This window comes from Acipenser ruthenus, chromosome 55 (genome assembly GCF_902713425.1).
Source record: "Acipenser ruthenus chromosome 55, fAciRut3.2 maternal haplotype, whole genome shotgun sequence".
NCBI lineage: Eukaryota > Metazoa > Chordata > Actinopteri > Acipenseriformes > Acipenseridae > Acipenser > Acipenser ruthenus.
In genome coordinates, this window is record NC_081243.1 from 2,087,189 (window position 1) to 2,109,555 (window position 22,367).

General features: G+C 42.3%; 1 protein-coding gene across 6 annotated transcripts in view; it reads left to right on the forward strand.

The window, feature by feature from the left end:
- The first annotated feature begins 378 nt into the window (after window positions 1-378).
- Window positions 379-22,367, forward strand: part of atp2b3b (ATPase plasma membrane Ca2+ transporting 3b) — a 72,690-nt gene continuing 50,701 nt past the window's right edge. For 3 of the 6 annotated variants that reach the window (XM_034002454.3, XM_059017107.1, XM_059017108.1), the window contains exons 1-2: window positions 379-706; window positions 13,464-14,981. In XM_034002454.3, the coding sequence (XP_033858345.3) occupies window positions 14,765-14,981 (217 nt within the window). In that variant the 5' untranslated portion in view covers window positions 379-706; window positions 13,464-14,764. The remainder of the gene's footprint in view (window positions 707-13,463; window positions 14,982-22,367) is intronic. The other 3 variants (XM_034002450.3, XM_034002451.3, XM_034002452.3) reach the window with 1 other exon arrangement.

The following is a 22,367-nucleotide window of genomic DNA, read 5'->3' on the forward strand; positions in this document are numbered from 1 at the left end:
ATAGGCGGGGCACGGGGCCTCGGTGACTTTTCAGGGCCCTCTGTACAGCGTGTGAGTGACACAGAGGAGACCGTGTGCTCTTTGCACAGCTTTGGGGACTGCAGTTATTTCAATGATTGGAACTGTGTGTGGTACCCACAGCACAGACACATAAGGTTCATACCGGGAACGGACCAACTCGCTTTACAGGGGACGACACCCAAATACCTGACCAGCCAACTATTCCCCCACCCATGCATTTCTAAATATACCCGTCTAGGTAGCTGTCCTGTGACGCGGAGCGGTGCCGGAGTGGGACTGGGGTGCTGTCAGTGTGTTTTTGGAAGGCGGTGTCGATGCGCATCCCCCCCGCGCATCTCTCTCGGATGTTGCGTTCTGCAGATGGAACACCGAGAAGAGACTGGCGTTCTGTTCGGGAGCAGCATGTAGACCCTCGCATCGCCTGCAGTTCCGTGCATTAACCATTTGTTTTTGAAAGAGGAAAAGCACATAGATTGTATTATATATACATAGATATTCCAAATGATATATACCTATATGTATATCTATGTTTGTTTGTGTATGTATATAAATATATAAATAGGGACCTTTTTGTTTTTTTTTTCTTTAAAGACACAACTGTCATTTTTTTTAGATATATTTTTATTGGACACAAAATTTAATTCGTGTGTCAGTCTAAACAACGTCTTCAACAAATCATGGCCTGGTAAGTACAACATTATGCATTTATTTATTCATTTCCTGTGTTTTTAACAAGAGTTTAGAACAGTAACCTCTGGCATGTTTTCTCTAGGTAGGTATATTTTAAGTGTATTGACCGAATTCAGCGCGTTGCCTACAGATTCGCGGTTAGGATTTCATGTGTATTTTTTGTTAATTGAATCATTTCAATGCAAGTGTCGGTTGCCTGGACAGTGTTTGAAATGCTGCTGCTGTGCGATGATGCTGCGGGAAAAAAAAAATCTCCATTATGATCGCAGAGCTTCGCTTCGCTCCTCGGCTCCGGTCAAATACAATATTCAATCAGGCTGTAAACTCGGTTGCATGGGCGCACACTAGTACGTGTGAATTGATCATTCAAGAGCATCCGGGACGGGCTCGGGTTTGTACAGCGTGTTTGGTTCCCATAAGTTCTGATTTATTTTCTCAGATTTGACATTTCTATTTATTTATTTAGAAGTGTGATTCTTTTTAGTGTTTATATATATATATATATATATATATATATATATATATATATATATATATATATATATATATATATATATATATATATATATATGCTTAATAATGTTATTGTACAGTCAAGAAAAAATCCATTATGTAAAAAAGTCGTTGTGCTACAGTGGGATGAATGCAACAATGCGTGCACTGGGCTTTGACGGGGCGCTGATTCTTCAAATTCAAATGATCGGTCTTGAGTGAATGGGGAAAGAGAGCTAGGGGAGGTGGGGTCTGTGTGTGTTGGGGAGGTGGGGGGGGGGCATATTTGAAGGTTGTTTATAAGGACACATTATTGAGTCAAAATAATACAAGAAAATAGTCGGTAAGGTTATACATCTGTGCTAAAGTATCACTCTCTCTGCATTCCTCTCTCCCCGAATGATTTCGCTGATTATAATATATTGCTGCATTGCTATATACCGGAGAAAGATTATTTTTCTTTCTAAATGTTCTCGACTGCAGGGTAGGGGGAGGTTCCTACAGCAATAGAGACGGTCTAACCCGCTAGCTCTCTCCCCCAAACCACCCATTGGTCCTTCTCCGTGACGTAAGAGGTAGACCTTTGCCGCGGTTGGTCGGTGGCGCTGGTAGGCGGGATTCCATGCTCGGTTGCCGTGTCAAGGATGTTCTGAAGTCGCCAATGACATTTTTTCCCATTATTTCTCGGGAGGGGGGAAGGGAGGTGTATTGCAGCAGACCCCGCTAACCGAGTCAGGGGCATTGTAAGGGCATCCTGTCCAGCTAGAGAAAGACTGCCTGTGTGTGTGTGTGTGTGTGTGTGCGCAGAGTATATCGAGGTCTGTGGGTTCTGAAATAGGTTATTTGATTGCTAATACTAGGTAACATACAGCGAATCTGCCCTTTTTATAGTTTAAACGTTATCTATCTATCTATCTATCTATCTATCTATCTATCTATCTATCTATCTATCTATCTATCTGTTTGTATGTCATCTATCGTCGACCAGTCTCTATCTGTGTCTATCTGTCTGTCTATGTAGATTTAAAACTGTAGTATCTGTCCGTCAGTCTGTGTGTATGCCTTTTTGTCTGTCTGTGCGTAAGCCTGTCTGTCTGTGCAGTCCGTGTGTATGCCTGTCTGTGCAGTCAATCCCCCTGCCCCATGCCAGCACTGTGTTTCTCTGTGCAGTGTTCTGAATGCCCTGTCCATGGTGCTGAAATCAGTGTTCTGAATGCCCTGTCCATGGTGCAGAAATCAGTGTTATGAATGCCCTGTCCATGGTGCTGAAATCAGGCCCTGTCCATGGTGCTGAAATCAGTGTTATGAATGCCCTGTCCATGGTTCTGAAATTAGTGTTATGAATGCCTTGTCCATGGTGCTGAAATCAGAACCGGGCAGAACTGAACTAAAAACAGAAAGACAAACCCGAGACAGCTGCCTACTTCAGCAGTGTGAACCTGTAACAAGCCACATTTCTGACCTGATTTCTACATTCTCTATTCATACTAAAGGAAGCTTAATAAATTCAGTGACATTGGGAAAGACAACTAGTCCAAACGTTTGGCATGATGTTTAATAGTTTGGCATGATATACTGTATTCAGAAGTTTTTAATGTAGAGATATTTTCCCGTTTGCAATATCTATTTCTTCTCTTATTGAGTGGATCTTGTGATGCTGTATAGGTAGGTCAGCCAGGCAAACTACTGCCTTCATCAGTGTGGTGTGCGTGAGGGCTATTGGACGTTTCTTTTTGTGTGTTTTCAGTGGGTCATGCACATTCTTCCATTCACTATGCAGGTCTCAAATAGGCAGTTCATTTTAAAATATCTGCTAAATCTGGCTGATTTACTTTCAGGAAGTCTTTGACAGACAAGAAGGTGTTGACTTGCCTTTCCTTCCCTCTTATCACTGGCAACATTATTGCTGGTCCTCCTTTAAAGGAGTGCTAATCAAAGCTTTGAAATCCATTCTCTTCCAATCACTTCATACTGTGTTGTAGTTCAAACTCTCTGCAATGATGTGACCTACAGCAACAAATACCAGGATGCAGCACTTTGTCTACAGCGCTGTGTTTGAAATATTTGCATCTTCCAAATTAACAGAGAATGGATTTTGAAGATGATTAGCACTCCTTTAAAGGGTGCAGTAATCATTTTAATAACACTAATAAGAGGGAAGGAAGTGGGTTTGGGTGGGACTCCTGTAAGCAGACAGTATGCTGCAGAGTGTTAATAATAGATTTGCGTTGGAATGCTCCTGTTTGTGGTCTGCAGGGTATTCGCTGCTGTCCTAGTTAGGAGCCACAGTAACCCAGTTTAGGAATACAGTGAGGAGAAAGAGAGGTGACCCAGTAAAAGTTTTTAAAGAATGACAGATGAAAGTAGACTACTGCTGCATTTCCATCTGCACTATGAAGCCAGTCAGTAAACCTCATCTTGTTCCCAGTTTCAAACTGGTTCAGACTCCACTTGCAGTCTACAATCCAATCTGCAGCCAGACATTACAGCACGTCAAAGATCAGCTGCATTTGACAGAACTGCTGTTTATACATAAATTCAGTAACTTTCAATATGACAGTATAATATATTCACAGCCTTCATGTACAGTACCTTACAGCCTATTTCCAGTGCATTGGACGTAGGAAACGTCCACCATCAGTGTGGAGAGATCGAGTTCAGCCAGCCCACAATCCTACCTGGGCCAGGCAGACAAACAGGCAGGCAGACAGAGACAGACAGACAGATAGACAGACAGGCAGGCAAGCAGACAGACAGACAGACAGGCAGGCAGACAGACAGGCAAGCAAGCAAGCAGACAGACAGACAGGCAGGCAGGCAGGCAGGCAGGCAGGCAGGCAGGCAGACAGACAGACTGGCAGGCTGGCAGCAGTCCTTTTGAATTGGATTTGATCTCAATGAGCTTCTGATGGAAATGCACAAGTCTGATTTCAAATAGTGTCCCAGTAGGATCTAAATGTTATTTCATGGCATTGTAAATGGTAAACCTTTTTAAGACTGCTAGAGAGTTCAAGGTGCTGTCATTCTTGGCAGTCACCATTACAGAAACATGTTTTTGGGGTAAAATGAAGAACAATTGTCCCACACAGTGATTCAGCATTGGGAGTAAATTGATAATATTAGTGGGTGGGATTTGTCTTCAGCTGATATTTAAAGATGAGACTCCCTAATCAGAGAGACCAATATTTAGTGAGCAAGGAAAATTGGGGGTAAAATAATTGAAGATTCTAAATTTAAAAAAGAAAAAAGAAAAGAACATGCAACATCGATATCAATAATACTCTTATATATTCTTCCAACACACAGAAACACAACAGATATATATATATATATATATATATATATATATATATATATATATATATATATATATACATTGACATAACAGACGTTAACAGCTATTTACATATGAAAAGCAATAACTTACTTTAACTTACTGATCCTTTGCTTCATAATGTCCATGGAGTAGCACCCTACAGATGGCCAATAGTGCCAAACTTGATGCAGAATGCAATAGCATTTGGTACCTAAATGCCAATCAATGAAGTAAAATGTTTCAATAATACCTTAGTGTGCAGGGTTTCTGTGCCTACAAGGTTGACAATTCTTTTTATGTACAGGGTTATTGTATCAATATAAAATAAATGTGATGATACTGTGTTAGTATTGTAGCAGTATTAGCAATAAAAAGCATGTCTCTGCGAGCTGTCCGTACATCTCTTTGTATTGTATGTGGTGTGTGATATTTCTGAAAATTGTGTCCATTCTTCTATTTAAAAATAAATCCATTAAAGCATAGCAAATTGATATTATTGTTAAGACTAGCTTAGTAGTTAGATACACCACGTGTATTTCACCAAAAGCTCGCAAGTTATTGATGAAGCGCAAATGTTTAAATCCCACAATATCGCAATATGAAAATTATTATCAATATCGATAATCATATCGATATTGGTGCTCATCACTACTAGAAATTCATTATGAAGTACCACTGGACTGATGGCTTGATCATTAAAATCTGAGTGGGAGAGAAGGGCACCCATATGAACCATCCTTGTGACTGACGGTGTCTTACCATCATGTCAGAGCTCTCTGATTTTCCAATATGAAAAACGCACATTTGTTAATAAGCTTAGTGAAGAATATGTATTAAATGCTCCTGCAGATACTTCAGTGCTACACTTCAACTTCGAGAGGAACTAACATTGAAAACACGTCAGTCACAAGAAGAGCAGTGATTGGTACTCAAATGTATGGAGGTGTCTGTCTGTCCGTATATACGTCCATAAGTCTTTACTTCCATCAGAATTTCATTTAGCAAAAATCAGGAGAATCACTTGCAAATTGTGATGAAACGTTTCACTGCTAATTTTTATTCTATATTATTCTGTAATACTGTTGACATCACTTTTTCATCTGACTAATAGCTCTGATTATGAATGTGCTGCCGTGGCAGGGGGTCTATAAGATTCTACTCCTGTAAGATTGTGCAGTTTGTACTGGATTGCTCTCCTGTAAGATTGTGCAGTTTGTACTGGATTGCTCTCCTGTAAGATTGTGCAGTTTGTACTGGATTGCTCACCTGTAAGATTGTGCAGTTTGTACTGGATTGCTCTCCTGTAAGATTGTGCAGTTTGTACTGGATTGCTCTCCTGTAAGATTGTGCAGTTTGTACTGGATTTCTCTCCTGTAAGATTGTGCAGTTTGTACTGGATTGCTCTCCTGTAAGATTGTGCAGTTTGTGGATCGCTGACAATTACACCCCCTAGTGGTCATTACTTTAAAATTCAGTTTTTTCTTCATTACATCATTGATTTAGTTCACCAGATTCATAAGGAACATTCCATCATATTTTGCCTCTCCCCTGTTTAAAACCCTATAGTGTGTGTTCTCCTTCATTCTCTGCGGCTGTTTCTGCTCCCCATTACTGATCAGCCGCACTAAACTAACAGCCTTTTTCAACCACTAGGGGAAACTGCAATTTCTACAAGACTCCCAAAAGCTAGACTGTGAAGTTTTTGAAATACCCCTCTGCAAATGTGATTTTGTCTTGAGATTTTTCCACTTACACACTTAGGTGCTACTCCTGCAGAAAGGGTGAAATTACAGCTGCTGTACACACACCCTATTCAGCATTTAGTAGCAGCTACCAACCAAGAACCTAAACTTGTCATGATGTTAGCATACTGTGGTCCCATTCTACCAGCCTCACCCCATTGTAACTGCCCTGACTTGTAACACAGCGCCATTGTAGTGCCCTGTGTTTTTGCCATGGCATTGTCTGTCTGGCTGCCATTAAGGATCATGTGGGGTATAGTTCGCATCACTGCGTTACAGTAACTTGATCTTCAGTGGGTATTGAGTGAGATTTTCTCAGAGGAGGTATTTTTAGCTCAGACCTAATTAACACCCTGAGTTTCCTATGCGCTCTATAATGACAGGAATGTTTTGTGAAAAGGGGAGTGTAGAAGAGAAAGAAATAAGACTGCAATTCTTCCGCACAAAATACTCTCCTATATTCAGAGCTCTCAAAGTAGTTGTAGCTGATAAAATAATTGCCTAAATCTAGCCTGTTTTGCACTTCCATTAGTGAAACAATTCTGAAATGTGCAGCTTTGAAACACATGTTATAGCATGATATCTGCATCTACAGTAAGTTAAAGAAATTTGCGAACAATGTTTTTAGATAGTGTTGCACTTCCAAGGTCCCCTGGTCACCACCCCTCAGTAGCTTCATTCCTTTTGTTAACCAATCAGCTGCTTCCCCTCTTGACTGACATGCTTACAGACAGCAACATGAACCAGAAGACACTGCTGAGGTGACCTAGAAAAGGGTGTCTGCTTGACTCAGTTTCTTCCCATTTCAATCACACTGATGAAAGCACTTGTCAAAACGCTGGTCTGCTGGACTCAGTTACTTCTAGTTTCAATAATATCCCTGAATAATATTTTATTATATTAGGGTGAGTTCAGGACCTACTCTTAAATTCTAGTTGCCTGCCAAAATGTCTTTATAAAAGTCAGAGCCAGCACCAAGTAGTGGTCTGCCTTTGGATTAAGTTTCCTTTTGTTTTGCTGGCAGTACACTGTTGTGCACTAGATGGCGCTGACACTAATATAAAGACACTGGCTGATCTAGCTCACATACTTCTATAGCAGGCGACTAGAACTGAAGAGCAGCCCCTGAACTCATATAGTTAAAGCACCTCAACACAGACACAATAAAGAAGTCCTAGTAATCCCTCAGAATCATTGCAAACATCAGCAAAGGGTTTTACTAGAACAATGAAATATTTCCAGCAGTAAAACGGTAAACAATTCGAGCTGTGTGAATGACCTGCTCTAAGTTAATACATAGGGCTGTATTCTGATCACAGCGTGAATCCGAGTCTAAGCACGACGCCACCTCCCCCGATCCTGTACTAAAGACGCAGTGTTTCACTCACTCGGGGTTGGGTGTTCGGTGAGGAGAGAACAGGAGAGAGTTAAGAGTAAAAACAACAATAATAACAATTGCTACATGTGCTGATACTTGTTTGTTTTGTCCACTGTTTGTTTGTCTGTTCGTTTGGCCAACTTGCCATTCTGTTTTGTGTTCAAGTGTTTTGTGTTTAACCCCTTGCGGTCCTATGTCGGACCAGGTCCGACATTACGATTTTCCCTTTCCGGTCCAACATCATCAAAAAGACGTAAAGCACAGGTCTCTAGTCGTTTTTTCTCCGGAAAAAGCCAAGAAACCCATTCAATGGCCGAGTGAGACCGATAGGAGCCAAGAGAAGCCGAAAAAAAAGGGCGTATCTGAGCAATACACATAGCCCCGGCACCACAGAGACAACATGGCCATAAACAAAGCTGCTTCTGCATCCAGAGCTCAAAGAATATCACAGACATTTACAGAGCTTTTGGAGATGTTATAGCAATAAAATAATGACTTGGATCTCATTATTGAGGAGTTTGGTGATAAAACAAGTGATCAGGAGATGATTTATCAGTATGCACAACTATGAAGAGGTATGTGAAAAATACAGCGAACAAGGGGTGGAGCGGTGCTGGAGATGCAGTACTGAGTGTCCTGTTGATATGCAGTGCCTTTTAAACTTGTTTTACTGTGAAAAAAATACTTTTAAATAAATGGACCGCTAAGGGTTAAACCTTTTATTTTGTTCATTTATAATAAACCGGTGCAACAGTGCAATTCACTACACCACTCTGTTCTCTACTTGCTTCCTGGCCTGACGTCACCACCAACCAGCCTGGTCACACACCGTTATAGAGCGTCTGCCCCATCACCATGGGTAGGCATACATTTCGGGACGTGGTATCATTAACATATTCGCCAAAACGATTCTGATGACAGTGCAGTGGGGTCCCAAATAGACAACGGAGCTCTGTGTTCAAACCCGCTGAAACCAGGTTTATTTAGTGGTGCAATCAGGAACTTTAACAATTGAACACACTATAAAAAGCAAAGTAGTCCTATGTAGCAACTGCGTGTGTTTGGACTGACACAGAAAGAGGAAATCAAAGAAAGAAAAGTAAAAGAAAAGAAAAAGAAACTAAGACGAAAAAATACAAGAAACTAGCAATATTGTTTGTAAATTAATAATAAAGAAAATATGTGAATTTTAAAAAATCTTTTGCAGATACAATGGAGTACTACATTTATTTTCATGAGGACTGTAGCAATTTATTTTCATGGCAATTATTACAAGTGAAAATATTTAAGTACAGTATTAGAGAGCAGCATAACAGGAACGCTGTGTGTGTATCGTATGCAACTGTAAACGAGTTAACTGCTGTGTAAACTTGACATAATGTATTTGCTTTGTTTCCGTGATTGAAATAAGACTATTATAGGCAGACCTGAAACAAGATATCGGGTTGGTTGCCTGATAATGTACGAGCTTAACTAGTTTGACACATTATAACGAATTAGAAAATGGATCAGAGATTTCCTTTAACCTGATTGGTCAATACAAGGGCTTAAATCTCTGATAAAGGACCTTGAATGTTCCAAATCAATCTGCCCAAACACACAAAAGTACAGTATTCAAGTATGCCTGCTTGTTGAAAGAAAGTCTCCGTTCTTGTAGTACACACACCCTCTGAATGTTGTCTGACAATGTAAAATATTCTGCTTCCTCACTGTCCTATCTATTTAAAAAAAAAAAAAAAAACGAGAAAGTGTCTGCAGTGTTCACACTAGGCCTTCAATTCAGTTCTGGTCACCTCGTTACAAAAAGGATATTGCTGCTCTAGAAAGAGTGCAAAGAAGAGCGACCAGAATTATCCCGGGTTTAAAAGGCATGTCATATGCAGACAGGCTAAAAGAATTGAATCTATTCAGTCTTGAAAAAGAAGACTACGTGGCGATCTGATTCAAGCATTCCAAATTCTAAAAGGTATTGACAATATTAAGACTTTTTCGACCTTAAAAAAGAAACAAGAGACCAGAGATTAGATAAAGGGGCATTTAGAACAGAAAATAGGAGGCACTTTTTTACACAGAGAATTGTGGGAGTCTGGAACCAACTCTCTAGTAATGTTGTTGAAGCTGACACCCTGGGATGAGATTCTGGGATCAATAAGCTACTAACAACCAAACGAGCAAGATGGGCTGAATGGCCTCCTCTCGTTTGTAAGCTTTCTTATGTTCTTATGTTCTTAAGTCCTACCTTACTATAAACCACAGAAACTCACATTGTGCTCAGCAATGGCTATTAAGAAGTGCTGTTGATTTCTTAACTTAAGAACAATACCATCTATACACAGGGTCATAAGAGAGACTGGAACATTGACAAATTCTAAGCGGTAATTGGTTGACTTCTCATACATGTGATTTGCAATTAAAAAACAACCATTTCTTCTGTCAAAGGAAACAGGACGTAAGTCAACAAGAATGCAGCAGAGCTGTCTGTAATCCCACACACATATTACATAAGAAGAAAATGGGATTTCTTTAACATCTGTGTGAGTTCAGCACTCCCCCGAGCCAGTGCACCAGCAAACAGCCTCTCACCTTTCTCTGGAGGCCTGGGTTCCAGTCTGGGGGGCTGGGTGGTGCAGAGAGACAGAGAGTTAATTAAATATTTCCCCCAAAGGTTTGATACATTAAAACAGATGGTGGTTTTACCGTTGAAGGTTTCTTTACTTTGCAAATGGGGCTTGTGATTAAGAGTCCTGAAACAGGGAGCTGAATCCCCAGGTCCTCTGATTGTGTGCAGGAATGGAGGGTGGTGATGTGGGCTGAATGCTGAACACAAACTGAACAATCCACAGAGTTGAAGTGCAGCCTAAACGAAGCATGAGCTAGTTTCCACGGAAACCAGAAAGACACACAGGAAGGCAAACAGAGGCGGGAACACCATAGCAACATAGACAACAGAGGAGGGGGCTGTGTCTCTATGCAGACTCCACAGCCTACTCTCTACACCATCATCTCCACCCCCTACCTCCTACCCACTACCCCCAGGAGAAGAGAGGGTCACAATTCAAACCATCCCCCCTCATCAGGGGGGGCAGGGGGGTGAAGCTGAGGTGTAGGGGGCAGTGGGTGGAGGGGGTAGGAGAGGGGTGGGAAGGAAGAGGAGGTGGAGAGGGGTGTAGGCGGGGGGTGAAGGGGACGTGAAGTGGGGTGTAGGCGGGAGTGAAGGGGAGGTGGAGAGGGGGGGTGAAGGTTAGGAGGGGGTGAAGGGGAAGTAGAGAGGGGCTTAGGAGGGGGGTGAAAGGGAGGTGGAGAGGGGGGTACCCTGGGTGTTCTCTGCCTGATAGCCCACTGCAGTGATGCTGCTTCTGAAATACTATTGAGACTATCTATCTATCGATCTATCTATCTAACCCCTCCCTCTTACTGTCTTCCCATTTCTCCCCCTCTGTCTTTCTCATTCTCTCTCTTTTCAAGCTCAGCATTTCTCTAGTAGAGGATAAGGGTTCCCTTTTTAGCACATGTAATATAGTGGATCAGAATCTGGGGTGAGGGAGACTGTGGGGTAGATTTTCAAAGGTGACTAAATTTTAGTCATACGTCTAAAGTTACACCTTATCTTAGACAAGCTTGTTAGAGCCGTGATTTTCCAGCGTGACTGTTGTAAGTTGATGTTTCTAAACGACCAGTGGTGCTGTTTGAGCACACAGATGACCAAAACCCTCCATAAGGTTACATTGGATTTAGACGATGAGCAATCAATGTGATTTTCAGAGTTTTAGACTTTAGTATGTTCGCCGTCTAGGCAGTTTATTGTAATGTATGCAAATGAACAGTAAATGATGCATTTGTCTAAATTTAGATGGCTACACACAGATTTGAGAACACAGGTATAGAGGGATACATAATCTAAATTAGGAAATATACAAAACTGAAAGCATTGCCATTTTAGGGAAGGCACTGTGCGAACCAATAGCCTATAGCATTATATAAATTAATATGAAAGATGCGCTGTACAGTTTAAAACAACAGCACCAAAACACAACAAACATAAAACAGGTAGCAATTACACAAGCATATATACACTAGAAGTTGCGTAGATCACTATAGCAGGGTGATTGCCCTGCACATGTGGAAATTAGTGTTGGTGTAATTTTATATGGGGAAATGGGTTTATTGTGTGTCTTTTTGGAGTTGATTTGTGTGATTAAATTATTGTTTACAGACAGGCGCTCGATTGAGACTTTCTGCCTGCTAGGCTTGGTTGAGGGGAACGGCAGCAAGCGATTGGCTGTGCTGGACCTCAATCAGCAGGTGGGCGGGTCTTGACCGAGTGTCCGTCAGTTTATTCAAGAGGAGAGAGTTCGCTCTGCAGGAACGACAGCTAAGCAGGGGTAGCTGTTTAGGGCAGGGGTCTCCAATCCTGGTCCTGGAGGGCCAGTGTCCTTTCTGGTTTTTGTTCCAACTGTACCCTAAATTGGACCAATTAAGTGCTTATTAGGTAATTTAGGGTACAAAAACCAGGAGGGACATCGGCCCTCAAAGATCAGGATTGGAGACCCCTGGTTTAGGGGATAGTGATCCCATGTAATGTACAGCGAGGGTTACATAGTGTAGCCGGTTCCCTGTGTGGCACTTTTTATTTGTAGTTTTTGTACTGTGTTTGTATTACGAAATCCTGCAAGCCTGTGCTGGCGTTTCAACTCCACCTCCCATGTCTCTCTGTATTGCTTAAGCAGCGATTACCCACACACGTGACACGAGCACCCTGTCACAATCACATAAATCCTAACCATGATAAAATGCCTGTACGTAGATGCGTTTTTAGTTGTTTTTTTAAAAGCATCAATGTTTAAAAGGCATGTCGTATGCAGACAGGCTAAAATAATTGAATCTATTCAGTCTTGAACAAAGAAGACTACGCGGTGATCTGATTCAAACATTCAAAATCCTAAAAGGTATTGACAATGTCGACCCAGGGGACTTTTTCAACCTGAAAAAAGAAACAAGGACCAGGGGTCACAAATGGAGATTAGATAAAGGGGCATTCAGAACAGAAAATAGGAGAGACTTTTTTACACAGAGAATTGTGAGGATCTGGAGCCAACTCCCCAGTAATGTTGTTGAAGCTGAAACCCTGGGATCATTCAAGAAGCTGCTTGATGAGATTCTGGGATCAATAAGCTACTAACAACCAAATGAGAAAGATGGGCTGAATGGCCTCCTCTCATTTGTAAACTTTCTTATCTTCTTAATGACACTATGCTGTTATTAATAAAACAAATACTTACAGCTAGGAGTCCTATATTTCTCCACATTGCCAGAAAGATTGTGTAAATGTATTTGTAAGGTCCATTTATGTTATATATTAAAAACACATGTTTGCTGTAATATTAATTCACATATACCGGTAGCTAACTTCTGTCTTAAACTTGAAATTTTAAAATTAAAAATGACACAGCAACCACCTTGGAGCTACAGCATCAGAGGACCACGCATCTCCAGGTAGCTTACAGGCAGGCCTGCAGGTGCCCGGCCAGTCTACAGGGGTCGCTGGTGCACTGTGAGCCAAGGACGATCTAGACTCTCCCCACCCGGGCGGCGCTCTGCCAATTGTGCACCACCCCCTGGGAACTCCCGACCCCCAGGCTATAGGGCGCATCCTGCACTCCACACGGAGTGCCTTTACCGGATGCGCCACTCGGGAGCCCCCTGGCTTTGAATTTTTACAGGTGTATAAAATGCAGCTGTAGTTTAATCAGCCTCTGATTTCTCCGGGTGTATTTGTTTCAGAATTTCCTGATGAAAGCTGACTGATTCTTATTCCTGTTTTCAGGGTTGAGGAGAGCTGCAGAGATTCCAGGTGTGCTAACCCCTGACCTTTGACCCCAGCACTGACCCTTACCCCCAACAAACTGAAGACTGGCATTCAAGGTCACCCCTGGACTAGAACAACACTCCCCATGGATTGGGACCGATCTAGCAACAGCCAGGAACACAACAGAACCCTTCTTATCAAGACAGTACACGACAGCATCACTTACTACTAGAGCTGAGACACGACAGCATCACTCACTGCTAGAGCTGAGACACAGCATCACTCACTGCTAGAGCTGAGACACACAGCATCACTTACTACTAGAGCTGAGACACACAGCATCACTCACTGCTAGAGCTGAGACACAGCATCACTCACTGCTAGAGCTGAGACACACAGCATCACTTACTACTAGAGCTGAGACACGACAGCATCACTCACTACTAGAGCTGAGACACAGCATCACTCACTACTAGAGCTGAGACACACAGCATCACTCACTGCTAGAGCTGAGACACAGCATCACTCACTGCTAGAGCTGAGACACACAGCATCACTTACTACTAGAGCTGAGACACGACAGCATCACTCACTACTAGAGCTGAGACACAGCATCACTCACTACTAGAGCTGAGACACAGCATCACTCACTGCTAGAGCTGAGACACACAGCATCACTCACTGCTAGAGCTGAGACACAGCATCACTCACTGCTAGAGCTGAGACACAAAGCATCACTCACTACTAGAGCTGAGACACACAGCATCACTCACTGCTAGAGCTGAGACACACAGCATCACTCACTACTAGAGCTGAGACACACAGCATCACTCACTGCTAGAGCTGAGACACAGCATCACTTACTACTAGAGCTGAGACACACAGCATCACTCACTGCTAGAGCTGAGACACACAGCATCACTCACTGCTAGAGCTGAGACACGACAGCATCACTCACTGCTAGAGCTGAGACACAGTATCACTCACTGCTAGAGCTGAGACACACAGCCGTCTACCTGGGAGGGGAGAAACACAGGGAGAGAAAGGGAACGGAATTTCAATAAAAGGAAGAAATTGAAAAAAGTAAGAAATTACAGACAAACTAGTAATAATAATAATAATAATAATAATAATAATAATAATAATAATAATAATAATAATAATAATAATAGAAAGAAAATCTGGAATAAAGCACAAAGTTATTTCATATATTGAATTATTACAAAACGCACAAACTCCCAAAACTCCCAAACTACTACAAAGGAAACGTCAAGAAGCACTTGATTGGAGCCGTGGTTCACAGCTGCTCTGCAGGAAGGATGGGTGATTTAGCGAACAGCGCGGTGGGGTTCTACCCGAAAGCGCAGCGGGGGGGCGGAGAGGCCGAGGCTAGTCATGCCGGGGGTTTCGGGTGCAGTCTGGAGGAGCTGCGGGAGCTCATGGAGCTGCGGGGGCCGGAGGCACTGCAGAAAGTGGAGGAGAGCTACGGGGACGTGTACGAACTCTGCCGTCGACTCAACAGCTCGCCCACGGACGGTAAGCTGGCTTGTTATTAGTAGTAGTAATAGTCTTGTTCATTTGTATTATCATATTAGTATTATTATAGTCATTGACAAATGTGATCGTGGGTGTTGTGCAAGAAAAATTAACCTTTTGATTGCCACTGTGTCACAAGAGAGGTCATTTCACACAGTTAGAGCAGCTCAGCTTCCCTTCACTGTCCTCTCTCCTAAACGACACGAGATGACATCTCTTATACAACAAGGACACTGCCACACCAGAGTAACGTATACAGGGACTTCATATTCCAGTCTGCCACACCACGGAGTAACGTATTGTGGCAAAGTGGCTGAGTGGAAACAGTTGCAGGGGTGATGCAGTGTGGTAATGAAACAGAGAGATTTGTAATCCTGTTTGGAAAGGCTTTTATTTTTATCCAGGTCTGGTGACCAGAAACAATAATTCCCAGACAATACACAACAATGTGTACTGCACGCGGTAGACCATAACGGGCTTGCAGACCCAAAGAATATACAATAAGTATCCACCCCACAATAATACCAACACGGTCACCAGTCCTGGGTGCGTGCAGTAGTGCTCGTGGTGGGTGATACAGTTTATTTTTGTGACAGTAGTGCAGTGCTGTTCTGGTTTAGTGCTGGCCCTTGGCAACAGCTCCGTCTAGCCGTCTACTAATTTACAAACAAGACAAATTACACACAGACAAACAAACAAAACACTCACAATACTGGTCTCTATACGGGATCTCTCACAGTCCTTCTAGGTTCAAAACACAAACCAAGCGAAGGAACAGATTGCGATTCTCCGTCCCCTTTTATACCGTCACACATGACCCCTTGGTAAACGAGTGCAACCGTCTCTCCAATCTGTGGCTGCCACGTCGTTTCCCTTCCGGGTCAATGCGTTATTGCAATGGAGTCACGCCCCCTTTCTAGCTGGCCGACTTCCCTTGAACTCTGGGAAAGAACTGTCAGGCCAGCCCGTCCAGGGAACTCTGTTCTCGCTGCTTAGCGCCCTCACAGGTCAGGAGGGAGATTTACAACCAAGAATCATTGTATTTCTGTCACACGTATACAGGAAGTTGATATTCGAGTCTGCCACACCACGGAGTAACGTATACAGGGACTTCATATTCACAGTGCTATACGAACCCTTCCTGGCAAATGTGCTGCTGACCATGATCTCTGACCTAAAGGCCTGGTCACACGAGCGACTTTTGTCGACAGCAACAAGGGGACGACAGCTGTTGCCTGCTTGTCGGCTCGTGTGACCTCCCTGGTGAATACCCCAGCGTCACACCCGCGACACCCTGGCACCACACCCGCGACGGGTCTCCCATTTAGGACGAGGTTCTATTTTTCAGGCGACACGAGGGCAACATTTTCAATACCAGCCAATCATATTTGATAGCAGTGTCACATGATAGTAAAATGGCGATGTGGACGCATGGTTTGGTTTTTTTAGTGGTTTGAGAAATAATTATAGATAAGAAAATAAAAGGTTCCCGTGGAGCCATCTGTTACTTTGTGTTTCCTTTGTTTGAAATGCATGTATTTGGTTATTTTACAATAAATGAAAACAAAAGACAATAAAAAAATGATTTTTTTTTTGCTCACGAGATAAAAAATGAAAAGGTTGTAATGGTTGCGTACTACTTGTTCACCACATTTTAGAAAAAAAAGTCATAAGATTTGTTTTTTGGGCAAGTTTAAAAGCAAGTGATACAATAATATCTCTCCACGTCTCATAACCCAGGGCCAAACCCAAAACGTTCTTTTTTTTCTACTCTCCTCCTCTTCCTCGTCTAACATTGCTATTATAAGCAGCAGCAGCGTTCCTTCACAGCATGTTTACATCTCGTCACAAAAACGTGTATTATGATTGGTTTGCATTATATTGTTGCCTGTGTGTTGCCAGCTTGTGGACTGCATGCTTGTCTCTCGTGTGACCACTGCAAACTGCAAGGCAACACGCAGGCAACAAACGTGTTCCTCTTGTTGCCGTCGTTTTCTAACTTAGGTTTCATGAACAGTGTTGTCCACTAAAACGACCCTCTTTATCTCTGGCCATGTCAATGGTACAGTCCGCATGTTGGTACACAGCTGTATTCTATGATGTCTCACAGTTCCATTTCACTTTGTTTACAAACCGTTCACTCTGATATGACAGTCCCCTTAATTTGAATGTTGTTTGTTGCATTGTTTTTTTTGATGTTTGCAGTCATTCTGAGTGCTTCTTTGTGCAATCACTTACATAATGTACATTTCCATTTGTATTGCTTGCAATACTACAGCTGTGCACTAGATGGCACTATTATATTACATTTTGGCTGATCCCGCTGCATTATGTTATGGTGGGTAGAGATGAATGGGATGGGAGACAGGATGTGATCAATACTGTTGGATCTATCTCTCTATTTTCCTCGCTCCACTCTCCTCCACACACTCTCTCTCCCTCCCTCCCTCCCTCTCTGCCGCATGTTCAAGGACACATGAAGGAGAGACACAGGCAGCAGAGCAGACAACCAGGCTGAGCCAAGGTCTCAAAGCAGGGGACTCCCCTCCCTCCCTCCACTCCTCTCTCCCTCCCTCAGTCCTTCCCTTTCCTCTCCTCCCTTGTTGTTCTGTAGCAGGTTGCTCAATGATACTGTGTAGTTTATTCCCCCTGATCGACCTCAGTATCAGCTCTCTCTGTGTATTAGGAACAGCTGTACGAGGGAACCGAGATGAATGAGGAAATGCAACAGAGCACTATATATCTAGAGAACCTCTCATCCCATTGGGCTGAAACTAACCAATGGCTTTCTTACAAAATCTGGGGCTGTCCGTCCATCCATCTGTCTGTGTGTGTGTGTGTGTGTGTGTGTCTGTCTGTCACACTTATATTTAACATATATCTATAAAGCGACTTGTCAGATTGCAATGAAACTTGCAAAGGACCCTCTTCAGCACAAGTGATTGTGTGTGTGTCAGTCCCACCCCTTTAATATCACTTCAAAAGGATGGAGCAGTAATGCCGACAATAGGCAGAGTTGAGTTTCTCAGGAGTTCAACAATAATAACCTGGCCAACCAGCTTTAAAACACAGTGTTAATACAACACATACCTGAAGCAGCAGCTCTACATCCAGCACCCCCTCTTCCTGTAGGATCTCCTGTTCCAAACTGACAGGGAAATAAAAACTCCTTTGAAATGTATCATGAAAAACAATCAAGACCATCTGCATATTCATATTCCACACACAAGCATTCATTTGGCAGTAAAAGCTGCAGCATTCTAGTCAGGTGCATTGTGGGGGCTGTAGTTTTTTTTTAACAGGCACTTGTCGGCATAGCTGCATCAGTGCTTAAATACATGTGCAGTCAATCTGCTAAATAAGGCTAGTCTGTTTAATAATAATGGACTCAGGGTCTCAGTGTGTGTGTGTGCGCCTCAGTTTGTCTCAGTGTGTGTCTGTCTCTTGGTTGCTGTTTTTTTCTCATAAATGATAAATTGTAATGAAGGAGGGAGAGAGAGAGAGAGAGAGAGAGAGAGAGAGAGAGAGAGAGAGAGAGAGAGAGAGAGAGGACTGCAGATTTCAAACTCTTTCCCAACAGACTTGCTGCAATGCAGAGTTTACCATCCCCCGTCTCTCTTTCTCTCCTTCTTTCTCTCCCTGTCTTTAGTTTTTTTTTCTTTTTTGTGGAGTGTATTCATCAATGTTGTATTATATCTCATTCATCCAGAACAAATGTGATCCAAAGTAGCAGATCACTAGATGTCTCTTACATCTATAAAAACATGCACAACCTCGGCTAGGCCAGAGCACTCTAATGCAGGGGTTCCCAAACTTTTTTTTACCTGAGGCCCATCTGTTCAGCTGCATTAGGCACTGCGGCCCACTATTAGAACTGGGGAAAATGTCAGATTAAAAACATTGTATATGTTTAAACCTGTAACATTACAAATAAACCTAATCTAAACTGTCCTTTATTCATTTTAATAAATATTGTGAAAGATGGAAATCACATAGAATATGCACAGAGTGAAAAAAATGAAACACGTTAATTTTAAATTGCAAAAACTAAACAGACATTTTTATCAAACCTTTAAATTAGGTATCTTTGTATAATTAAAAATTTTAGAAATGCGGTTATTTTTCTTGGTCATTAAACAAGAAAGAAGTGCATGTCTCTTATTATTCCCATTCATAAATACCTGAACAGGAATCACTTTGAGTAAAACCAGTACAACGTGCACAAAAACATAACTCTTAAATCCTAATTTCTGAACACTAACTAGAACGTCCAGCCGTTATCTCTCACAAAAAAGACGAACTCGCACAATACAGAAGGAAACGCGAGTGCATCAGTCTTTTCACCACTACACTGTACAACCAAATACAACTTGCAAAATCACATTCAGTTAGCTTGCAACATCCCGCTGCGCCACTTAACCAAAAGAAAACTTAGGAAAATAAATCCATCTGCAGCTTAATTTGAATCAGTCAAAAAACGTTATTTTGTATTATTATTTTCCAACAAAACATATTGTTATTTTAAGACTTCTGTGAACGAGCCAGTAAGCAATAAAATAGCAGTGTATCCAAACATTTTAATAAATCAGTTACCGGTATGTAAGAAGATGTATTATTATTTATTTCTTAGCCAACACCCTTATCCAGGGCGACTTACAATTGTTACAAGATATCACATTATTTTTACATACAATTGCCTATTTATACAGTTGGGTTTTTACTGGAGCAATCTAGGTAAAGTACCTTGCTCAAGGGTACAACAGCAGTGTCCCCCACCTGGGATTGAACCCACGACCCTCCGGTCAAGAGCCCAGAGCCCTCACCACTACTCAACACTGCTGCCCCCAGTATTTATCAGTTTGATTAATAACTTGATTTAGCTAATATTGAAACATGCGTCAAAGTAAATATTTTAAATGTTATTAGCTAGTCACAAAAACGTGTTAATCATAGGCATCAATTGAATTTTTAAATGAATGCTATGAAGTACAAAAGTATGAAAACGTTTATACAAAGAAAAGAAAAAACATTCCAGTACCTCAAAACTGAGCCCGCGGTACAAATGCATTCAAACTCCTGCAGCTGCCTTTTATGTTCTTTACACTTAGCAAAACGTATTATTTGGTAGCAGATTCCACATATTGTAATTGTATTAATACTCAACACACTTTTTACATCTGCCAGCAGAGCGATCACATGACCTTAACACCGCACTATTGTCAGAGCTCTCGCTCTACATCCTGCCTCCAGGTAGGCAATCTCTTAGCTTTGATTTGTGCATTTCTGCTTTGATTGACAGTCCACCAATACCTTCCTACACTTTATTTTTCTACAGTTTTCGCTATTGATAGAAAAAAAATACAGAGAATGCCATTGCTCCCGCATTTGGGAACCCCTGCTCTAGGTCACAGCAGAGTGAGGTGACATTCAAACTGGAGTGTCAACGCACAGCACTCCCAAGCACTGTGGTTCACATGCATCAACGAATGGACTGGAGCGGCAATGACATCATCTTAATTAAATTACTGTCTGCAGCACAGAGTGCAATACTGACTGCCACAGACAGAGACGGAAACAATGGACAGAAATTTGATTATTCCAGGAGACGCAGAGAAGACAGACAACAGCGGGCTAATTCACTAGCCTATAGTTCCCGGAGGGCCTAGGTAGCACAGACAGAAAGCGTGTCTGATTGTGATGAAACTCGTTAAGACATTATATTTAGCACATGGTTTGATAGCATCATGCTTGTATACAGGGGTGTCTATTGTGTCAGTCTCTGTGTAGGTGTAAATACAGGTGTGTTTTACCACATTCAGCTAGAGCTACGGATTATGTATTTTTTTAAATCTACAAAAACAGCGAAAAAACAGCTATTTATATTTTTCTTTGTATTCCAGATATTGTTGTTTACTCCAACAATCAGGGTAATCAACAGGAATACTTGCAGGGTGTTTATTTGCTCTTGTCCAGATATTGAAGATCCTGGCTGATGAGTAGTTTGCTGATTTAGTTCGGGCTTGGAGCCAACTTCTTTGTAGGTCTGATGTTTTTGTGTCCAAACTGTTGGAATTGTGCCTCTGATGGGCTCCCGAGTGGCGCATCCAGTGAAGGCGCTCCTCGCAGGATGTGCCCTATAGCCTGGAGATCGCTGGTTCGAATCCAGGCTATGTCACAGCTGACCGTGACCGAGAGTTCCTAGGGGGCGGCGCACAATTGGCTGAGCGCTGCCCGGGTAGGGAGGGATTAGGTCGGCAGGGGAATCCACGGCTCACCGCGCATCAGCGACCTCTGTGGCCGATAGGGCGCCTGTGGCTCTGCAGTGGAGCCGCCAGATCTGTGTTGTCCTCCGGCACTATAGGTCTGGTAGCATTGCTGTGGATCTGCAGTGCGAAAAATGACGGCTTGGAAGGAGCACGTTTCGGAGGACGCGTGTTTCAGCCTCCGTTTCCTGAGTCGGCGGGGGGGTTGCGAGCGGGGAGCCGGGGATACAGATAATAATTGGGCATGCTAAATTGGGGTGAAAACCGGGGTAAAAATAATTGGCGACGACTAAATTAAAAAAAAAAAAAAAAAAGGAATTGTGCCTCTGGCAGTCTTAGATTGCTTGGCAGGCCGAAAACTGAACTATATAACTAGTTTGTGATGCTCTTTCCATTTTTATGTCATAAAACTAGTACACAAAAATAAAACCGACGAAATTCAACACGAAACGTTAGTAGGATTCGACTGGTATGATTTCCAGCACTCACCAGTAAGGCTACGGTTTTGTCACGGATGTCACAGGAATTGTAAAAATCGTACATTTGAAAAAAGTCAGTGAAATCTTGGAAATGGATGTAAAAACACTTTTGATTAGGCGCTTCCTTTATTTCCTTCTGAAATGCAGTGTGTCATGCACTGAAAATACAAACCTGCGAGTATCTGTACATTGTTTGGTTGTTTCGTGTAGCTGTGTAGGTCAGTGAATGAGATAGCTGAGCGAACAAGCGTGTCAATCGGTGACAGCTAAAATACAAAAAAAAAATTGTGAGTGAACTTTTTGTAAGACATAAGAACAAATGCATTGGAGGCAGAAGTTTACCAATTTATAGAGGCAGTGTTCGCGCTAGGCTGCGCCATTGCGCCAATGCCCCCCTGAAATAAAAAATGTCCCGCTGAAATTCTCTTAACGCGCCCGTGTGTCCCGCTTCCCAGACCAGACGCAATACCAATACGCACTAAATTAATGCATTTTGTATTACCATGACATGTGTGACGACAGGCTAATCTTTTTTACTTGTTTGTTTACACTTGTGTTTTCATAATTATTCTCCAGTCCAGTAGTAGAATGCGCTCACGCCTTCCCTGGTTAGTCAGTTTCACAGTAAAGCCTGGACGACAACA